Source organism: Oenanthe melanoleuca, chromosome 15 (genome assembly GCF_029582105.1).
Source record: "Oenanthe melanoleuca isolate GR-GAL-2019-014 chromosome 15, OMel1.0, whole genome shotgun sequence".
Taxonomy (NCBI): Eukaryota; Metazoa; Chordata; class Aves; order Passeriformes; family Muscicapidae; genus Oenanthe; species Oenanthe melanoleuca.
The window spans coordinates 666,287-689,711 of record NC_079349.1 but is presented as its reverse complement, the minus strand read 5'-3'; the positions used below and the strand labels follow the sequence as shown (position 1 = coordinate 689,711).

The 23,425-nt window shown below is 44.4% G+C and overlaps 1 protein-coding gene across 1 annotated transcript in view; it reads right to left on the bottom strand.

The window, feature by feature from the left end:
- LOC130259837 (transmembrane protein 132D-like) overlaps positions 1-23,425 on the bottom strand; it is a 179,078-nt gene that overhangs the window by 134,960 nt on the left and 20,693 nt on the right. Inside the window, exon 2 of the mRNA XM_056504582.1 lies at positions 381-1,269. Coding sequence (XP_056360557.1) covers positions 381-1,269 — 889 coding nt within the window. The remainder of the gene's footprint in view (positions 1-380; positions 1,270-23,425) is intronic.

Here is a 23,425-nt window from a genome sequence, read left to right as displayed (position 1 = left end):
GTGAGTCAAACCAACGGAGAGTCAAACCAATGGAGAGTCAAACCAAGCAATGGAGAGTCAAACCAATGGAGAATCAAACCAAGCAATGGAGAGTCAAACCAATGGAGAGTCAAACCAAGCAATGGAGAGTCAAACCAAGCAATGGAGAGTGAAACCAAGCAATGGAGAGTGAAACCAATGGAGAGTGAAACCAAGCAATGGAGAGTCAAACCAATGTAGAATCAAACCAGGCAATGGAGAGTCAAACCAATGGAGAGTCAACCCAAGCAATGGAATTTCTGGAGAGCAGCAATTGATGGACTGCTAGGCAATTTACCCAGAAAGTGACTTCCAAGAGCAGAGAAATAAAAAGCACCAAACAAACTGTGAAGCAGCCTTACCTCAGTGTGAACTGATCTTCCGTCGAGTTTTTAGCAACGGAGACAAGGAAAGTCACAATGTCCCCTTGCTTGGCGGTCTTTGGTGAATACTGGATGACAATGTTATGATCCAACCTCATCTCGGTGAAAGAGGGGGCAGCGTGTGTCTGGTAGAGGAAAACACTCCCAATCCTCTGCAGGGGAGGTCCTGACTCATCGAGGTCGCCGCGCCCCGAGCGCGCCCCGTTGTTTCTCCTGAGCTCGTCCTTGGCGCACTCCCCTCTGCCATCCCCGGCCTGGATGGAGTAGTAGAGCTCCACGGGGCTGCCCTCCAGCTGCTCCAGCTGCTTCCTGCGGCCCGTGGGCGCGCTGGGCGGGCTGAACCAGGCGGGCAGCAGCTCCAGCTGTGCCACGCAGAGCCCCAGGTCCCCGCGCAGGCGGCAGCTGCCGCGCACCTGGCGCGTCTCGCGGAAGGCGAAGACGCGCAGGCAGGGCAGCCGCTCGGCGGGGCCGCGCTCGTCCCAGTCCCTGCCCGCCACGTGGAACAGCACCTGCACCCGCGGCTTGCTCAGGTAGATCTTGCTGCTCAGGATGGAGGCCTGCAGCTTCCAGTTGTAGGTGAACTGGCTGCTGGGGCCGAAGGGGCTGGAGGGCAGCATCAGGTCCTGCGGCACCGGCTGCTCCACGGAGAAGGGGCCGTAGCTGGCGTTCAGCACCGGAGGGGTCTTGGATTTGTAGATGAGGAAGGATTCCACCCGGGACTGCAGGCTGGAGTTCCTCATGATGTCCTGGTTGGCCTCCTTGAGGAAGAAGGAAACGTCGGCGTTGTGGATGCGATAGGTCACGGGCAGGTACGTGGGCAGCAAAGAGAACCTCTGAATGCTCTCCAGGATCCCGCGGCTCTCAGCCACTGTTGGAAGGAAAGGAGAGTTTAAACAATCAGATCTTCACCCATTCTGTGATACAACCTCACTTCCAGAGAAGCTGGGCAGTGCTGCAGCTGGGATTGGTGGCAATAACCTCATCACTCCACGCAGATGGTGATTTATCTCATCACCCTGGACAACAATGGTTTATGACACATTCTGCATGACAGCCAGGTTAAAAGAAGTGGCTTGTGCAGGTTTATACACACCAAAGGTCACGTCTCCACTCACAATAAACATTTATCATCAGAGACAAAGTGACCCAGTCAGCACCTGCAACCCCAGATCACAGCACAGGCACATCTGAAAAACCTGATCATTCCAGCAAGCTGCACCAGGGCAGGAATCCAATGCAATGATTTTACATCAGCGCTGCAAATGGACTGCCCAGAGTTCACTGCCACCCTCTCAGCACTCTCAAGCAATACATGGACTCTAAATGGTTCCCTGCACAAGGTTGAATTTAACTTTAAAAATATTTAGCACAATAGCAATTTGCACAACAGCTCCACAATCACTGATTTCAGAAGGAGCTGTATTTATATCCAATTTACAGCTCCTCTATTTCACTTTCTCTGTGAATAGAGTGCTTTTCCTGTAAATCACCATCAGGGTTCTAACCCTGCACTGTGCCCTGATGCAGCTGCATTGTCTGGAGCTGCACATCACTGCACACAAAGAACAGTTCCAGTGGCACTGAGCCTCTCCCCCTGCAGGCACCTGTTTAAACTGTGCCAGCAGCAATCACCTGAGGCAGGCCAGAGTGCCAGAGAACAAGCCCTGCATCCCTTCTAGGAACTGGCACAGAACAAATAGAGAAACTTCATAAATACAGCTGCAAATACAGTATCACCTTTCCTGTTTGAACAGCTGACCTTCGTGCTCACATCTTCCACTTTAATTATGAAATAAATTGCCTCTTTTTCCCCCACAGCAAATTCAAATCCTTAGCCTCATTCAGAAAGGGACCAAGGCTTTGCCACAGATGGCATTCAAAGACAACCCAGTTTCTCAAGCTCTAATTCACAAATGCTTTAGCAGTCTTTATATTTTTGTTTAGCATCTGACCTAAATATTTACTTGCTCATGAGTACTGTGGTGGCCTAAACTGATGCCAGGTACTCCTAACCACGGATCTTCCATTTAGGTGCTGCAATCCACTCTGTCCCACCTCAGACAACCAAAAACCACTTTTCCTGTGCTGCTATTTTATGTCCAAAAAATAAAAGGTATTGCTGTTTCTTTTCCCTTACCTTTTGTCTGTAGACTGCAAACACAACAGACTTACTATTTATGTAGGATCAGCACCTAAAATCCCAAAGCTGGGATCTTGGTTAGGATCTCCAGGCCCTAATACAGTGCAAAACAATAAAATTAAGCTTAAAAAAAAGGAGCTAAAGACTTTCTAGCTATAAAAACAAAACTATCTGGCTTCTTAAAAGAAGATAATCCACAAAATCATCCTAAAACCAGCAACAAAGCAAAACAAACTAACCCTACATAAGGGTGGGCATCACACAGAAGAACCAACCTGAGAATGAAAGAGGCCAGGAAGAAAGGATTACACAAGAGCTCCAGAGCTTCACAAAATCCTTCCCTGCATCTTGAAAAAGAGGAATTATTCTTCCAATAAACACTGCAATAAAACCCTACATTACAAGGTTTAATTAACATCCAGTCAAACCCCAAAGAAGTGGAAATAAAGTCTGGAGGATCAGGAGAATGGTCAACATCTGAGACTGTGACCAGCAGGAGCACTAAAGCCTGAAATCCTGCCATCCCCAGAGGAGCCAAACTCAGCTGAGCTCTCCTATAAATATCATTTTTAATAAAGAGTAGATTGCAGAGCTTTCTTACACACAAACCCACCTTCCTCAGCCTTACCCTTCTGAACATTCAGCTCCCACCCTGTAGACACTGAGAGCAAATGAAGTTTTTCAAGACCTTTTTCTGGATAAGGCTGCAGCAAAGATTTCTGCAGGGCTGGAGCTCTGCTCCTGTGCAGCCCCCAGCATTTCCCCATCTGCTGCCCCATTTATACATTCCACACTCATTCCATTCTCCTCCCAACACTGGCAAAGCACAGCAAGGCATCAAAGCAGCAACTTGGAGAGAGGAAAAAAAACAGCATTCAATTTTTTATTCCCCTTGCTTTGATTGCAGCTCCCTCCCTCATGTTCCACAGGGAAAAGTACATTATTTTTATATTAAAATTAACAGAGTGTTTCGCCCCATAATTTTTTAATCATTTATTTTAGTGCTTAATTATCCGAGGGACTAAAAACCTTCCCACTGCATTCCCCATCTCCACAGGACAAAATTCCTCAGATTTTGTAAATCAATGACTCTTCAGAACAGGAGAGCAACACAAATGGGGAAAAATAAAGAGGAGAAGGTGAACTGCCTGTGAAAATAGGAAACAGCCTCAGAGCTGGAATAAGGTGCACTGGTTTTACATTTCTGGGCAGTGGCAAACTGGTCCCTCACTGGTGTCCTTCCCCCAGCACCAGCTGGGAACGTGCACTGGATCTGAACTGGTTTGTGCTGGAAGCTGAGAGCAGCTTTCCAAACAGCCAAAGGCCAAAAATCCAAACAATTTTAAACTTTTATCTGGGGAGAGTTATAATCAGCACAAACAACAAAAAAGAGTTCAAAAACAACACTGAGCTCTGCTGTACCATCTGGATTTTGACCGTGAAAGTTTATTAAGGATTCTGAAGGATAGGAAATTAAAAACAAAAACAACTATCAGCGTCCTTAATTACAACCATGACTATTTTTGCACAAATTATGCATGTTTTTACAAAGGCAGAATTGCAGAAGATTACCATTTTATGTGTTATTGAGTGAGACTCAGCAGAAAAGTGGTGCTTTAAAGATTTAAATCACATAATCGATCCTAAATATTACATTCTATCCATACCATTATAATCAAAGCTACACTGGAATAACCCACCTGAATAATTAAGACAAGAATGACACAGTGAATCTCACTTTAAGTATGTCAAACAAAACAAGGCATGGGGAGCTGCAGTACTCTTAAGGAAACAGCATTAAAAAAAAAAAAAAAAAATAAAATAAAATAAAAAACTGCAGATTATCTTTCCTGTATCCCAATTTCTGAAAACAGCCAGCACTCTGCTTTCAGGGGATGATCCAGCAGTGGGAAGGACAGCACAAAACAGGTTTTTTTGTGCCAGGAGCTGTTACTGCTCATCCCCTGCAGCAATGCCTGACTCTGAGCCCAGGTGCTGTGAATTCTGCTGAGGATTTCCATCCCTGGACACCTGAGATGGTGCCACAGGTTTTCCTTCATCTCTCCTTGGAAACCTTCCTCTGGCTGATGCTGTTCAAAGAATACTTGCCATTGATGGGAGAAGCAAACATCTGTAGGCCAGTGAAACTGCAATCACCTGGGACCAAGGCAGCACACCCAGTTTGTCCTGCAGAGCCAAAGTTTGTGCATGGATCCCTCAGCACAACCTGTGCACACCTGTTTCATTCACCTTGGAGCCATCCTGCCTTCCTCATTAACACTCACTCTGTTCTGCACCCTGGCCAAAAACCTCCCATCTTTATTTCTCCAGTATCACAGGACAGCAGCTTTCAGTCAGTGACAAAACCACTCCCCATGGCCCAGTTTCACTGCAAAGTTATTGCCCATGGCTTCAGGAAATGGCAGGAATCTGCCAGACCACTAAATCCATTCTGTGCTGCCAGATCCTCGGGATTTCAGCCCTCACAGTTACTTTATTTTTAAAACAGTTCAATCCACAATCATCCAGCATTCATGAGATAGAAAACTCTTCCAATCAATTATATAATGCTACTAATAAAAAAAAAAAAAAAAGTAAATTGTCTTTTTCTTGTAGATTGAAGTGAACAACTTCTTAGGGAAATTGCCTTCCCAGCTGCAGGCTCAGGCTGGTAATGCAATAGATGGAATTTGTTGCTGTATCTTGGGGATTGAGATAAGTGGCTCTTTTCAGAAAGGCCAGAAATTTTACCTTTTTAGTTCATTTCAGCTGCTCTCCTTCAATCTTCTGAACACTTCTGCTCTTCTAGGTTTGCTATGAATTGAAATAATTTCAGCAGAAATATCTAGGAAGGAAAAATGTGCTAGCTAGTGATCCATTTTCAGCTCTGCAAAGTAATGTCACGGGAGATGTCTGTTCCAATGAAACTTCATGTTCACTTCTGAAAAATTAAGATATTTCAGCTTTAACCTAGTTAAGTGGCTGAATCTGCTAATGCTCAAAAGGGAGGCATTTCAAAGCCAAAGTCCCTTCCCCAGGTGTAGCTCAGGCAGTTTTTAACACAGGGAGAATCTGCTTGGCCACTTTGAATCCCTTGCAAGAGACAGGACTCAGACTGTGCTGCATGAAGACCTGAGCAGGATCATTTCCATCCTGGAGGGTTTGTAGGCTGCTTGTCCTGTTCCTTCCTCAGGTTCCAGCATCCTCCACAGCTCCCAAACGTGCTAAAGCAAACTGGAGCTTCCCAAGGATGACTCCCCATGTTCCTCCTTTGCCAGCTCCAGCTCCCTCAGATCCACCAGCACTGCACTTTTAAACTCTGGATTCAGGTTTGCTTTATTGCCAGCAGCTTCATGACACCGTGGCAAGATGTTGGGGAGCTTGAGGACTAAACCAGTCAGATTTTCCTGCAGACTTCCACCACTCTGCCATATAAAACAATAAAAAAACCCAAACCCCACAAGATATAAACGAAAAGCAGCCAACCCCAAACCACCAGCAGCTGTCACAGAGGGATGGGAGGGAGCTGAGCCATCCCCCAGCACAGACACTGGTGATGGAGAGCTCACAGGAACAGTGCAAGGGTGTTCCTGCCCTGCAGGTGAACTTGTTCTTCCAAATGAACATTTCCTTATGAGTGCATTATTGCATTTAAAAGTCTCCAGTGATTCCCTACACAGCTCTGCAACAAGGCTGAAACAGCAATTGATCACCATCAATTAACTGTCACTATCCACACTGGAGCACTGATTTCCCATCACTCCTCACCTGCTTGGAAGAGGAAAATCAGCATAATCAGAAGTTAAAGAATCCAAACCCAAAAGTTCCCTCCCTGTGCTGTCACAGCATTAAAGAGCAGTTTCCAGAACAGCCTCCTGCTTTTGGAAACCAGCAGCTTGTAAAGGGCAAGTACCCAGAGAGCATGATAAGGCCAAATCGATGTGTCACAAAGAGGAAAGCAAAAATAGAACCTGCAACCCAGGAGTCACGCATTTATCTGTAACAAATTAAAAAGAAAAATGGCTTCAAGGCCCAAAATCCCCAATTTCTTTTCAAGTTCTCTCCTTATTAGCATTTCAGACTGCTCTGCCTGCCTCACTTTATAACATTCACTGTGACTGTTTCATCCTTGGGAAATGATCATTCCTCTCCAAGAGCAGTGCTGTTCCCAACCTGCCAACTTCTCCCTCTTCCCCAGTCACTACAGCTCATTCCAGCTCTGCATCTCTCTGCACAGCTGGTTAGACAGTCAGGGAAGGAGGATTTGGACATCAAGGCTGCAGACCACACTGAAAAGCTGCTTGGTGAAAAGGGGACTCCTCATTTCTTGGAAGAGAATTTTCAACTAGTTGGAGTATTTTAAAGAGTGCAGCATATACTTAACAACAGCAGATGTTGAATAAAGCAAATTAAACTTTGCAAAGGTGCAGGCAAATCACCTGTGCCATCATTTCTAAAAGGACTGCACATTTTCAAAGCATTTTTGTGAAAACTATTAAGCATCTCTATTGCAGCAAGAAAACAAGAATTTGTAAGTGTTGGGGCAGGCAAAGGAAGTACTCTGGGCCAGGGTGCTTAAACTTCATGAGGATCTGCCTGATGAGAAAGACAAGCCAGTTATGGATGTGCTTAAACAGTTTTCCTTTGCAAGGGGAAACATCCCAAAGCACACCTGAGCCACTGCCACAGACACTCTGAAGAACATTTCTGCAGGGAGCTTTGCTCCACCAGACAAAGAACCAGCACCACAGAAACACCCCTGTCTTAGCATGAGGCTTCCAAAGCAGAGCAATAAACCAAAACCAAAATGAACGTTTTCCCAAGCCTGGCCACCAGGAACTGCTTGTGGGCTGCTCTGAACTCTAATTCTGAATTCTAATTCTGAGCAACAGGCACACAAAAGGTAAAGTCATTTGACAACAGCACTGAGCTCTGATGACACAATATTTTCTTTGAATACCTCGTTTTACTAAACTTTGAAGAAACTCTTGTAAATTAATCATTGATATTAGAACAGATGACACCTGATCATTCATTAGCAGAGAGATGAACAATCCTGAAGTTGTTTTATTATTCAGAATGACAGAGAGATAGAAATAATTTAAATAAAAGGGCCTCAGAGGAACACATACACCTTTATATTATCAAGTGATATAAAAATGATCAGAGAAAGATCATATAACAAAGGCAAGCTCCCACCTGAAAAGGCAGCAAAGTAATAATTACAGAGAAAAGTATTTAGATAAAAGGATCTGACACTGCTTCACAAAGTGATGTTAGCCTGAACATGAAAGGGCAAAGCAGTGATGGGCACCACAAAGTTTACAGTGAGAAAAATCAGAAGAAAAAAAAAAAAAAAACAAATAATAAATAAACCAAAGTCACAGCCACACTAACTGGGGGATAAGGGAAGGAGTGCACAGGAAGAAGATCTTAAAGACTTAAAGAACAAAACAAAATCAAACACCCAAAAAAAACCCCATCAAATTAGAAAGATGAAACACTTGCCAGGAATATCTTGACTCAAACACAGTTTGGGAACCAACAGAGGGAAAAGTAAGGCTGAGTAACAGGGAGATGAGTCCAACACCACTGTCCAATTCTGACAGAGAGAGAAGTGCAGGACAGGCAGGGATCAGCCTTCCCCTGTTACAGGCTCCCTCCACACAATCACATTCTGCAAAATTCCCTCTTCCTTTCCTGCAGGGATCCCAGGGCTGTGCAGAGCCTGCAGTTCTGCTCCCAGGCCATCACTGATGGGAGAAAAAAGAATTCTAAGCATTAAATGGACACCTGAGTCAGCAAAAGGAACAGAGCAGCTCCTGGGGTGACCTTTCCTGAGACACAGGTCTGTGCACCCCAATCCAACCCCAGTGCTCTGGGAACTGCAGCACTGAGTGTTTCTGGCTGCTGGCTGAGCATTCTTCCCCTCCAGAGTATGGAGGTTTTTAAAATTCATTTTAATTTTATTAATCCATATAATGACTCTACATCTTGCTTCAGGCTCTGTGCCTAATACTGAATTTGTACAACCAACAATTACAATATTGATCTTCAGTGGCTACATTCACTAACAAGATAAAAAAATTAAGAAAATCTTTTAAAGTCTTTTTTAAATAACACCACAGTGCTGGTATATGCAGTAAATTTCCAAGGATTTCAATAAACCCAGCAATATTTCACTGAATGCATTATTACCACCCATTTCGCATTCAATAAAGAAAGTGCATTTATATTTAAAAATACTTGAGTGTGTTCTCAGAAAGAACTGGAGATAGAAATGGGTACCTGTCCAGGGACCTGAGAAGTCTGAAAATTGGAGAGAAGATAAATACACACATCCAAACAGGCACAAGGCAAATCTGATTTTGGAGCAGGGGACACAGGCAGAGCCCATGAACACCTGGGCATTCCTTCTCTGGATCTCTGGCACACCTGGGAGTGCAGTGGCCTCAATCCCCAGGGTCCTCCTGGAAACAAAGCTTTAATTCCTGCCTAAAAAGCTGCTCTAAATAACACATGCAGTTCCAAATCTGTCAGCAGCCTCCCCAGTACAAAGGCTACACTCATTAATGGGGATGAGCAGGAGCCTTCCTGTTCTCAGGAGCTCCTGAATCTCTCTCCATCCTCCCCTTTCCCCAGAAGTTCTCCTTTGCTGTAAGCTGGCACATTCCCCTTTTCATCTTCTTCATCTTCATCAGCTAAGTGGGGAGCTGAGGTCTCTCAGAAATTGAACCTGCCTGGAAGAAAAAGGGCACCCAAACACCAGAATAATTAATCAGGCTGTTTCTCAGTCTTATTCTGGCATGTTCCTCTATCTTTAAAATCTCTCTTCGTGCTCTGGAATAAACCAATGTGCTGTTCTAAGGTCTCAGAAGTGTAACAGAGAGGAGACTCAAGAGGATTGACATTATCATTTTACAGTTTTGTTTCACTATCCCAGCAAACTCCAAAGGCCAGGAACCCCCAGAATTATCCAGTATTCATTTAACTCAACCCAGGGAAAGTTCTTTTGCTTTGCAAAACTTCATTCAGAAAATTACTGTACCTTTTGAAACTAGCTTCATTCTCTCCAGAGCTATTTAAAAGTCCTCTCTAGATGAGATGAGCTGGTACTGACTGATTTGCTGCAGTGTTCAACACCCCACAAACACAAAAAAAAAGAGATTCTGCCTGAAAAAGGCTCCTTTGTTTTCTTAGCTCTTCTCTGGGAGTTTGTTCTGTCAGTTTTGAGCCAGTTCCCCATCTCCTCACAGATCCCAAAGGTCACATGAAAACCCACCTCAGCTAAACACCTTGTTTTCCTGAATGCTGACCAGAAACTGGGATGTTTAGCTGGGTGCCCCAGAACCCAGAGGATGCCAATCCTGCTGTGGTGATTTCACTGCAGGACAGCTGCTCCTGGGGTGTGTGGAGGGTGTTTGATGTTCAGGGGCTGCAGGGGAGCCAAGAACAACTGGGAGCTCACAGTTATTTCCCCCTACCCTGCAATTAGCTTGGATCCTTAAAAACCCTGCTCCTTGGACATGAATAGTTTCAGTCCCACTGAGCAGCTTTCAACAGGAGATTTCAGAGGCAGTGGTGAAAAGCACACAATGGAAAGCTCAGAAACAATTAGGGTACATTTAAAACAAATTGCAGCCATGCTTTCTGCCAGGCAGGTCTGCACACTCACAGGAGTCCCTGTCACAGCCAGCTCTGAAGGCTGCTTCTCTGCAATGCCAAGCAATTATCCTCACCCCTGTCTCAGGGATATTTGCATCTGTGAGCCCATGTGCACATCTGAACCAGCTCAATTCAGATTTCCTGTCTCTCACTGTGTGCCTGAGTGCAAATCCTGCTGCAAGCAAACATATTAACTTGTATACATTAAGTCTGCAGCAAATTGATTCTACAGTTGTGTAATTGACTGATGCTTCACATCAGTGCTTGTAAATAACAGATTAAAAGCTGAAGTTCTCTAATTGAATGTCTCCAGAATAAAGAGCAGTGGCTGCCAGGTGGAGCAGGACAGATGGTGGGATTTGTGTGCAAGAGCAGCCCAGCAGGAACCATCACCCATCTCAGTCCAGCTGCAGCCTGCACTGGCCACTGCAGTTTGTTCAGCAGGGTTAATTCACAGAACTGCTGCACCTCTCTCACATATTCTACTCTTAGTCTGTGTGAATAACTGATAGCTGCCAAGCTAAACTAATCAAAACCAAAAACAATTCCCTCAGGCCAATCCAAAGTGAAACACCTTTCAGCACTCCAGCAGTACAAAAGGGAAGGAAAAACCCCTAGTAAAGCCATAGGAAAGGATAATGGTTCCCTTTAAAAATTGAAAAGAAAAAATGTAAAGCCTCCAACCTTTCTTCTCAAGGTCCATCTTACTTTTTGAAAATTGCTTTCTCAGGAAAGCTATTCTGCATCTCCATTTTAATCCACAGCCTTTCTACTACACTGGCATGTATAAGAGCTACTGGATTTTTATTTTTTTAATTTAGTACATTTATAATAAAGGCAGTTCCTTTAAAGCTTGACATTGCTTCCCTGTGAATAGCTGCTCATGAACATACAGCTACCTCTCATTGTCCTAGCTGGATAAAATCAAATCACTGGATAAATGGAATAAACAGTTGAGCAAATATTTCTATGCCAAGTTATCATAATCCACAAATCACTACCAACTGCTGTTTTATTACATAACAAACAGAAGGATTAAACCTGTACTTGGAAGACAACAAATATATAATTAAGACCAAACACAAAAATACTGATTACTTAATGTAATTTACATTACTATCTCTTGTTTTACAAATTAAGATAAGCTTCTTTACATATCCATGCAGGCAGTCTGCAAGTACTTCAGACCCCTTTTCCCCTGAAAAATGGTCTGACCTGATGGAACAAATCACAGAATGTACAGACATTAACTGCCTGGCACTTTAGGAAATATCCAGGAATAAATCAACCAAGACAAACCACTGAAAGTGAAGGAAAGCAAAAGCATTAAAATGACATATTAAAAGTGTTCTGCCAAATTACACATGGTTCACAGAGGTGCCACATCTAAAATTTAAGACTGGAGCGCTTTAAATTGTACAAATAGCAGGGAGCAGGACTGATCCCACAGCCAGTGACAGTGAGGAACTCCAGTTTTGGTACCTGGCTGTTCCACCCGAGGGAGGGAGACAGAGCAGGTTCACTGGCAATACCTGGGGAGGAAATACCTGCAGCAGGGGAAGAGTGTCATTGTAACATCCAGAAATGGGAGCAGGTCCATCAGAGGGTCCATCAGAGGGAGTGCACACAGTGCCAGAGAATGAACCCTGTGTCAGAATGAACCCTGTGTCAGAGTTAACCCTGTGTCAGAGTTAACAAATGAACCATGTCTCAGAATTAACCCTGTGTCAGAATTAACCCTGTGTCAGAGCTAACCCTGTGTCAGAATGAACCCTGTGTCAAAATTAACCCTGTGTCAGAATGAACCCTGTGTCAGAGTTAACCCTGTGTCAGAATTAACCCTGTATCAGAATGAAACCTGTGTTAGAATTAACCCTGTGTTAGAATTAACACTGTCAGAATGAACCCTCTGTCAGAGTTAACCCTGTGTCAGAATGAACCCTGTGTCAGATTGAAACCTGTGTCAGATTGAAACCTGTGTCAGAATTAACCCTGTGTCAGAGTTAACCCTGTGTCAGAATTAACCCTGTGTCAGAATGAACCCTGTGTCAGAGTTAACCCTGTGTTAGAATTAACAAATGAACCCAGTGTCAGAATTAACCCAGTGTTAGAATTAACAGGTTCCCCTCTGCAGAGAGCAGTGCAGATGTGCTGAGATGTTCTGGGGTGAGCACAAGCACAGACACAGACACTGACACTGCCATCCCACACCTGCTATCCACAGAGTTCAATCACTACCACAGCACCCCAGAGTTCTGCACAGAAAAGGAAATCCAAGCCTGTTGCCATAATTCTGTCTTACCTACACGAACAGCAAATCTGCTTTTTGTTAGGATAATGTTGAAAGTAAAGCAAAGCACAATTCCTTCAATTACACAGCTTTGAGGCTCCATGTCCTGCCTGGGAGATTTCTGTGCCATGCAGCTTGGCTGTGGTTAAATTATTCCAAGAAAGCCAAGAGTGAATCCACTAAAGGAAGGCTTAGTTGGCATAAGGGAAGCTCAAAATCAGACAAGCAGAACGTTGGAGCTGACAGGGCTCCATAGTCACACTCAGAGCCCATTTCTCTGCATCTTAAACTACTTTTTAATTTGTTCTGATTTAAGTGCAGCTCCAAACCAAGGAATTCTTCTAGAATTGCCTGTGTTTGATCTTAGCATCTCAAGGGAATCTAAGATATTTAATCTCAAACCAAATCTGCTTTTTTTTTTTAATCTCAAACCTTGAACTGTGGCCAAGCACAGTCAAGATGCAGAAAGAAACAACCCCCCTCTCTGCCTCAGCTGTAACTAGGATGGTCTTTTGGCATTAGGATTTTGAATTGATATGAAGCCAGTGAACTGAAAGAAAACAATATTTGAAGACCAAGAACCAAATCAAACCACAAACCATAAGGACTTTGTCTCATGAACAGTGTCTGTTGACCAGAATACGGCTCAGTTCACATCATTGCCTCGAGTACTGAAGGTTTTCAGTCTTTATAGAGCAGCTCAAGTGGCTCCTCATGGTTCCATGGTGAGGTCAGGTTTAAGGAAAGCTGTATCCTGTGTTCATCAGTGAGAGGCTGAGCCAGTCCAGGGGTCACACAGAGCCCACACAAACAGCACAGAGCTCACCTGCACAGGTGTGCAGTGATCCTGGCTGTGCAGAGCTCACCCTCCTGCCTGCCAGTGACACTGAAACCACAACAGCTAAAGGAGGTCATGTATTGCAGTTTGGTGAAAGAATAATAAATGTCCTCCTTATATTATTTTAATACTTCTCTCAAAACCTTGCATCGCTCAATTCAGGCAGGAATTTCAGGAATTTGCTGGAATTTTGACTTTTCTCACAGAACTACTTTCCTGATCAAGGTGTGAGCATTAAGTGGTAACTACTCCCATTCATATGAATAATGTCCATTTTACAGTTTCAGCTGCAGTGCAACACCCAGTTTGAACTGCTGCCTGTGAAAAAAGTAGATTCAGCACATCCCATTTCTGTGCTTATCTAAACTGGAGGCAGCCACACAATATAATTTAGTGTATACAGCACTTTGCTAATAGAGAAACTGCACTGAGTAGCTTTTACTCAGAAGTATCTTGAGCTTGAAATCCAAGCACTTAATACAGCAGAAGAATTTCATTTTCTGGGGCACAGTTTCTCAGTGACACAGGTGCTCTTACAGCAGAATTTACAGAGTCCATTATCTTCCCAAAGAGGAAGCACAAGAAGTGATCATGCAAGAAAAGACATTATAAAAGACTTCACTTAATCTGAGATTTGTGGGACTAGGGCTGCAGTTTGAACAGCAAAAGCTAAAAAGTCCTGCTGCAGGAGGAGCTGCTCTGCTGGTGTGTAACCCCAGGAGCTGCTGCACAAACCCTGACTGCAGCTCTTCCACACTCCTTACACCATTCATCTGCTCAGTGTCAGTGATGGACTGACACAGACAGTGCCAGAGCACAGAGGGAGGGAGGAGAGGACAAACAGCACACTTGGAAAGAACAAACAGCACACTCCTCATCTGGTACTGGCAGTGAGTAAACCCTGGGAGTGAGTATAGCCTGGGAGTGAGTAAACTCTGGGAGTGAGTAAATCCCACGAGTGAGTACAGCCTGGGAGTGAGTACACCCAGGGAATCAGTACATCCTGGGAGTGAGTAAACTCTGGGAATGAGTATAGCCTGGGAGTGAGTAAACTCTGGGAGTGAGTACAGCATGGGAGTGAGTAAACTCTGGGAGTGAGTAAACCCCACGAGTGAGTACACCCAGGGAATAAGTAAACCCCACAAGTGAGTACACCCTGGGAGTGAGTAAACTGGGAATGAGTAAACCCCACAAATGATTACAACCTGGGAGTAAGTAAACCCTGGGAGTACAGCCCATGAGTGAGTAAACCCCACGAGTGAGTAAACCCCACGAGTGAGTACATCCTGGGAGTGAGTAAACCCTGGGAATGAGTAAACCCCGGGAATGAGTAAACCCCACAAATGAGTACACCCTGGGAGTGAGTAAACCCCACAAATGAGTACACTCTGGGAGTGAGTAAACCCTGGGAGTAAGTACACGCTGGGAGTAAACCCCATGAGTGAGCACACCCTGGGAATGAGTAAACCCCAGGAGTGAGTAAAGGCAGGAGTGAGCACACCCTGGGAGTGAGTAAACCCCAGGAGTGAGTAAAGGCAGGAGTGAGCACACCCTGGGAGTGAGTAAACCCCAGGAGTGAGTAAAGGCAGGAGTGAGCACACCCTGGGAGTGAGTAAACCCCAGGAGTGAGTAAAGGCAGGAGTGAGCACACCCTGGGAGTGAGTAAACCCCAGGAGTGAGTAAAGGCAGGAGTGAGCACACCCTGGCAGTGCCTGGCTGTGCTGTGCTGGGTGCCCTGAGGCTGGAAGGGCCAGAGCCCCTGCCTGGGGAGGAGATGCTGCTAGAGAAGGGAGGCACCGTCTCTTCTGATCCCTCCACAGCTCAGTGGCACTGTGCTCTCCTCTGGGCACTGGGACCTTTCCACTGAGCCTGGGGATGGTGTGCTGGGCTGGCACAGCCCTGGCTGTGACCCCAGGAGCACACACGTCACAGCAACCAGCACAAAATGCTCCCTGACAAGCTCAGCCATGGGTTTCACCTCTGGAGCAGGAGATGAGTCAGGGCTCCCTGTGATCCATTTCCTCAGTCATCACTGGGGATGTGCCTGCTCCTGAACAGCTCAGAGCTGTCACTTCCCATCTTCTGTTTTATGATAGGGAGATTCATCAAGATACAAACAATGCAAACTGAGACACAGTTTCTGTGTAAAGGAGGTACAGCCTAAAGGAGTTCCAGCTCCATGATGTGGGGACTCAGTAAATGACAGCAAGGTGTAAGATGGCTGAATTTCACTGGATTAAAAGGAGGGATTCAGGCCAAACTGATCAAGAAACAACAGGATAAGGAAAAAGCTTTAACTGAGGTTTCTTCTGCTAACAGAGACACCAAGGCCAGGCTGGATGGGCTCTGAGCTACCTGGGCTAGTGGAAGGTTCCTGCTGGGAACTGGGTGATCTTCAAGTTCCCTTCCACTATTCTGTGTGTCACCTCGGGGTAAGCCATGGTCCCTGTCAGCTGCACGAATCTCACACAGTGGCAGCACACAGAACCCAAGGGAAATACAGGAGCACAACCCCAGAGCTGAGCTGCTGCTCCAGCTCACCCTTGGAACATCCCTGCAGCAGCAGATCCAGTGCTGGACACCATCAGCAGCCACTGGCACTAATGAGCCACCAAGTACAGCAGCTCCTGGGTGCTGGTAAATGCCAGCCTGGCTGGGGACACTGTCCCTGGCTGCTTGGAACAGGACAAATTGCTCTGTGTGCTGGCTGTGTGCAGAGCTCAGGAAGTTTGAGTCCCTGTCACAGATTCTGCTGTTGCCAGCACTCTGCCGTGGAAACCAGGGCTAATTAACACAGAAGGCAAGAGCTGGATCATATTTAAAGATGTACAGGTAGATAAATATACTTTCTGCCTGCTGGATAGACTGAGGAGATGAAAAGGATGAAGCCAGCAGAAGGCAGCAGGCATGGCACTCTGTCAAAGGTGCTGTGAGTTCATTATCACCTCCAAAGGACACCTCTCCCTGCTCCAGCCATGAACAGAGCACAGGGAGATTTCAAAGCAGGTTACATAAAACCTTCTCCTGGCAAAGATCCACAGTTTTATGCTCTGAACCATCTTCTGTGTTATGTTTGGTTTCATTGTTCCATCCTGATTCTAACAATACCATGGGTAATAAATGAATATGTTGCACAACTTGGTAAGATAGCCAAAATGCCACTACCTACCTAATGAGCCTTATAATTGAGTTGTAATGAATTTTATGTAGTGCTGTGTAACTTGAATGATGCAAGAGACACTGGGAAGATATTTAAGAAGGAAGAATTCTAATCCAGTTTTCAAAAGAAGGGACAAAAATAATCACTAGTTTACTCACAGAGTTGTTACTCCTGACAGGACTCAGTTTTAGCCAGTGAGATTACTCATGGGGTAAATCTGTCACAGCAATAAGGCAGAAATGAGCCCTGGGATGTAAAGGTGATGATGTTTAGAAAGCTTTTCCTTGTGCACTATCCAGCTAAAACTGTGCAGTGCATCCCTGTGAAGAAATGACATGACATGAAAGCCTGGGAGTTCTGAAGAAGTTAATATCCACTTTTAAAAATATTTTATACTGATCACGATTCGAGCATAAAAGCAAAAAGTCAAGTCTCTATTCTTTTGCTTGTTTTGTCTCTCTATTTGATGAATATTGCCTCATTTTGATATCAACTGAAGAAGCAATTAAAAATGAAATTAGGTCAATAAAATCAAAGAAGTACTTTCAGATCTCCTAACTTGCTGACAAACTTTTAAAAAGTGGAATAGATGACAACTAACAAACAACATGATTTCACACAAAACAGTCCTTGAAGCAAAAAACAGGAAATTCAAACATCTGAGAGCACTTGTGTGAGTTTCCAGAAGATTCTGAAATACATGCAAAATTAAATACAAATAGAGGGAAACAAAAACCCTCCTGATTTTCATGATGTTTTGCCCAAAAAGTACATAAAGCCATTTTCCAAAACAAATGGTCTGAAGCCAAGATTTTCAGCTTCTAAACCCCCACAGCTACAGACACATCTGCAGGAAAACTGCATCTGAAACATTTCAAAACCTTTTGAAAGCTTTGAGCTTGCTGTGTAATGTTTCTTGCATTAAAAGGTTGGTACAAGACCTGAACAGAATCCATTTCACTTCAAGGCATTTGCATTAATATCTTATCTGGCTTACACTGCCCTGGGAATTTCACATTATCAAACCATTTCAAAGAAAAACTGGGTGGCTTCATTTTATCCAACCATATGTTGTTTTGACACATGCAATCAAAAAAATACAGTCTGATCCAAGTCTCCACACAGCCAATTACACAGGGCTCCAAAGGCCTTCATCATCTTCAGATCAGCTTGTTTGTCCAGATTTTGGGCCATGACCCCAGCCATGCACCACCTGACTGCCCCAGGAGTGCTCTGGATGTTCCCAGGATATTGTCTGGATATTTCCTGGATATTCTCTGGATATTCACTGGATATTCTCTGGATATTCTCTGGATATTCCCTGGATATTCTCTGGATGCTCTCTGGAGATTCTCTGGATATTGTCTGGAGATTCTCTGGATATTCACTGAATATTCTCTGGATATTCTCTGGATATTCCCTGGATATTCTCTGGATATTCCCTGCATATTCCCTGGATATTCTGTGGATGTTCCCTGGAGATTCACTGGATATTCTCTGGATATTCTCTGGATATTCCCTGGGTATTCTCTGGATATTCCCTGCATATTCCCTGGATATTCTCTGGATGCTCTCTGGAGATTCACTGGATATTGTCTGGATATTCTCTGGATATTCCCTGGATATTCTCTGGATGCTCCCTGGAGATTCTCTGGATATTCTCTGGAGATTCTCTGGATATTCCCTGAATATTCCCTGGATATTCCCTGGATATGCCCTGGATATTCCCTGGATATGCCCTGGATATGCCCTGCTTTCCAGAGGTGTTCCATGGTGCCCAGCTGTGGGATCCATCCGAATCCCAAAGCTCTGCTGGTCCAGGAGCCAGAGAGACAAACCCAGCTGGGAGCTCTGCTGGGATTCCATCTGAAATGGAGGCTTTGTGTGGTTTTGTCTAAGGAATGACTTGGGCCTTACTACCAGGAGCCTCATTTTGTAAAAGCAAAATATTCAACTGTTGGGACCAGGTAATCAAGTGACTGACACACACATTCCCAGCACAGCTGCTGAGTGAAACCCCAGTTCTCCCAGTGCCACTATCTGTTCTGTTACCAGCAAGTTCCACTCTGCAGTTTATGAACAGAACATCCCCTGCCTTTACTCAGCTCTCCTGTTTTTTATGAGCCCAGTGCTTGTACAACCTGGCAGCTTTTTAGCTCAATCATATAAATGTCTTAATACCCTGCATTGATCTGGAATCAACACAGTTGCCAAGACATGGATAAAAAGCATCTGGAGAATTTGTTGGTTGTTATTTCAAGCTGTTTATTATTCCTGGAGGACTCATATGAACACTCAGAACTATCATGGCTGCATTAATACTGCTCCCCTGCACCTCTGGGTACAGTAACACTGTACATTAAAGATGCTTTAGAAAATTGTTTGCGAGTTGATATTGCACTGGGATTTCTCTGTAGAGGCTGCAGCTTTCACTAAATAAATACTGGAGAAGGGCTGGCTGTGAAGGCAGGCAGCTTGAACTCCTCAGCTGGCCTTTGGAACAGAGTCAGGAACAAAAACAAAGCACTGATATTTACCAAGTTGATTTGAAATCTTGGGTTTGGCAGACCTGTGATGAACAGAGACTCAGGGTACATGTGTAAAGCTGTGCCTGCAGACTGGCACTGAAACAATCCTGTGACATTCTGTGAGCTGCTCCTGTTGCCCTTAGGGAAGCAGAGATCCCCATTTTATCACAACGGTGCAGTTTGACAAAGAGCTATGAAAAAAGCTGCCACGAAGGAAGAGAGGAAAATGAGATGCAAACATCAGAGGACAGTGGGAGAGAGAACATCTGAAAACCTGTGACTGAACCACTCCAGTCTAGGGACAAACCTCAGCCACCACTACACAAGCAGGTTCAACTCCTGCAATCATACACTCAGGAAAATCCCATTAAGTGAAACAGGTTCTGCTGCCATTAGGAGAAACAGGAGTAAAGGTGGGAGCAGGAATGAATCAAAAGGTCCAAATGCAGATGTACAAATCTGCAATAATTCCCTTATTTCCATGCTGAAATGTGGCTGTAAGGCAAATCTGCTGAAGGAGGTTTTCAAGACAAATCAGCACCATCATAAAACAGGCTGCATTCTGTACAGAAGTATTGAATTCTACACAAATTTGAATAACCACAGCTTTGCAGCTGTGCTGATGGGGATTTATATGATGGATATAAATTTCCACAAGAGACCTGACTGAGCACAAACATCAACTGTTGTGAGCCCCAGCCCTGTGTCTGGAAATCCACACTCGTTCAGGGTGGACATCAGAGGAATTTCCAGTGGAAGGGTTCTCCAGGGCTGGAGTCCCCATCCCTGGGGTGTTCAGGAAAGCCCTGGACACAGCACTGGGAGCTCATGAGATTAACTGAAACTGCAACATTCAGAATTCTCTCACATTCCAGTCCCAGAATATTTCATCCTTCAGATTCCAAGTTTTCTGACTGCCCAGATTAGAGTTTTTGACTATAACCCATTACACTGTTGCTTGTTTTCTATATCCATCCCATCTCCATATTACATTATATATGCATGAACCCACATAGTAAGTAAAGAGTATATCTACATATATATCTAGACTATTATTAATCATATGAGGGAAAATGAAAATTAGTTGCCAGGTGTTATTAAAACGTCCAAGTCATTTTATCCCCTAGCACAGAATAAAATCATTTCTATGTGGCTGTTAATATAAAGTAGAAGGGAAATTGCTGCTTCAAGTATCAAAAATATTGTAGCTTCAAGCCTTTAGAAATTCAGTTTGCCAATAAAAACGTTGGAGAACTGAATATTAAGGGTCACATCCAGCATTTCTTCCATATTTCACCTGACCAGGTTGTTAACAGGAAAAGTCAGTGCCTTAAGGAAGCAGACAGAGGACAGAACATAGAAATGATCTGCTACAACAGTGTTCCTCTGCAGAATTACAACACTCAACACCAGGCATTTGCAAGGCTGTGGCAGGAGCAGTCTCCTCTGAAACCACCAAGTTTTAGACCTGGTTCTAAGCTAGGAGGCAAAGCAGGCACCTGTGTTACAAACCAGGGACAGAGTGTGGTAATTCCTGGGGCTTGGAGCAGATCTCTGCCTGATGCAAGGGTCAAATCTCACTTGACTTCCAGGACCTGAGGCTGTTTCCAAGGAGAGTTTTCTGTGCCCATCAATCCCTCTGCCCTGAGGCAAGGCTGGGGCATGGAGAAGTTTTCCATGGAGTGTCTGGAGGAGTGGCTCTGTGCTGGCTGTCCCTGCCTGGCCTCAGATTCCATTTTAAAAATCCTCAGAGTGTGTTCCACAGCAGCTCTCCCAATCCCCATTCACAGCTGGGTGTTTTACACCCCTGGCACAGATGACATTCATGACTTTTACATTTCAGTCTAACACTGGGGAGAGTCCTCAGCAAGACACTATCAAATTAGATTCACCTGTCTGCAGGACCTACTGCAGAGCAGCTGTAAAAGAAATCAGTAATTTCAGCCTCAGCCCAGACATACATAATCACTGTGCTCCAGAAACCCAGAGAACAGAGATGTATCAGAAAATGAATGAAAAATAACATGTAAATGAAAAGAACCTTTTATTCTCCCCCTCCACAAGGGATGGTATCTTGGCATTTATTTATCACACTTAAAGAGCTGAAGTCCCAACTGGCTTAGTAATCAATTGAATGAAAAGATTCTGGAAAGCCAAGGTACACCCTCCAGGAAGCAGGAGGGAAAATGGGCTGCAAAATGGCACTGGAGTTTCACATGGATTCACACAGACAGCAGCAGCAAACCCCAAATCCCTGAAGTGTTCTTCCCAAAGCCCAGGGGATCATCAGCACAGGCTGAAATTAAACACTGAGCAATCAGTTCAAGGAGAGCACATCCCCTGATTGTCTTTGATGCTCAAAAGCACCATTGCTCTCTTGCATCCCTGTCATTTCTTCATTTTTCTCCAAAAACCTCCCTCAAGTGATCACTCCTCCAAGCAGGCCTTGCTGTGGAGAAAGATGTCTTCCAGACAAAGTGACTCAAAAGCAAAATATGTTCATTGCAAAAATTCTGCACAGCTCATCTCCAGCCAGCCATCCATCAGCCCTGGTGCAGGAGTTCTTTTCTCAGGCTGGAAAAATTGGAGCTGGGGTTAGAGGAAAACTCCAGTTTTATCATTTTTTCATAACCTTGGAAGAAACAGGCACCAAGAGAATAAATTTTCCCCATTCTGGCATAAAATGCTTTTGCATTGTTAAAAGGTTAACAAATACTGCTGGAATTAAGAAATGAGCCTGAAGTGAAAACTTCAGTGAATATAGCTGAGCGACTTCCACCCAACACTCACTGTGTGTAAAATCCATTTATGCAGTGGGATTTGGGTATTCCACTGCCTGCTTTTCAGACAGAAGCCTGTCTGTGGAGGAAAGAGAGATCCATATTTATGCAAGACCCATATGAAATATGAGATCTGTGGGTCTGGATTTCCCCAGCTCACTTGGAGTCAGGCAGCTTTACTCTGATCTGCAGCAGAGATGGAAGAATGATCCAAATGCAGCTAAAGCCCCAATCCAGGGAAGCAGCAGAAGGGAAGATATTAGGGTCAAGTCCCCAGCATGACTCCAGAGATTTTGTTGACTTTACCAGCAGCAGAACATTCTAAAAATACTGGGAAGCTTTATTAGTTGAGCCTGAGGTGGAAATGCAGACATGTTTGTAATTTCAAGTTTGCAGCTATATTTCACCTGTTTTCTCTCAACACAGACCAGAACCCAGCAACTAACCAATATAACCTGACTTTGCTTTCTTGTAACACCTCTCATTTAAGGATGCTGAAGGCATTATAATAAATATTATCACTCCAACAAACTTTGCAAAAATATAAATAAGAAGGATTTAAGCAAACAACACAGATTTTCATTGCCCTGCTTGAATTTCTCCTTCCACTCAAATCACCAAAGAAAAAAACAGCACACAAACCAATTGCAGGTCTAATCTTTCAGCCTGCACTTACAGGATTAAGATTTAATACCTCTCATAACTGTAGTCTCAGTCTGCTTTTCTGGTGTCTCAGGAAGAAGTAATTGCAGTAACTTGCAGAGAAATTTTATGGATTTCTTTTTATTTGTCTTTAGACATAAACCTTAAAGACTCAAATATGTTCAAGATTTCCTCCAAAACCACAGAAATGTGAAGTTTTTGTAATAAACGAGAGGTTTACAGCTAAATCCTCACAACTTCTCAACAGCACCAAATGCCCTGGGAGTGATTAATGTCCCTTCCATGCAGAATAAACCCACCCATTGACCCTCACCTGCTGCTACTGATGCACAGGAGCTTCTGGGCTTTGAGGGGGGGTATTCAGGATAGACTTTGGTAGAAGGGCAAGAAATGCTGTGGTTTTGCCTCTTCCCAACTGATCAGGAGTTGCCAAAGGAGAATGACAGGTGAATTCCTCCCCACTTGCAAACACACACACAGAAACAGAACACTTCCACAAAGAAAAATGTGTGTTTGTCACATCCCTCCGTGGCTCAAAGCAATCTTCATGGAGAAGTGGAGTGTTTGCTGATATAAATGTCAATAACTGCTAAGTGATGATAAATGTGTGACAGCCTGTTGTCAGTGGGGTGCGAGTGCCCTGAAGAGGAAATCCTGGTCCCAGAGCAGGCACAGGGTGATGGTGGCACTGTCTGCACTGATGGCACTGCAGGGACAGAGCAGCACAGGGTTACTCAGGGCTGCTCAAGCCCTAAAATCTGACACTTCCCAGAGCTTGCAGCCTAGAGATGAAAACCAGACAGTTTTGTCTGCCTTTCTCAGCCATCAGGCTTTTCATGGGATGTTTTCTGAGAGCTTTGTGCCCCCAAGGCTCTGCACAGGGCAGGTCAGTCCTCTTGGCTGGCAGATGGAGGGTGAGAGACCACGACCAGAGAGTTCCTCACCTCCCAGAGCCAGGAG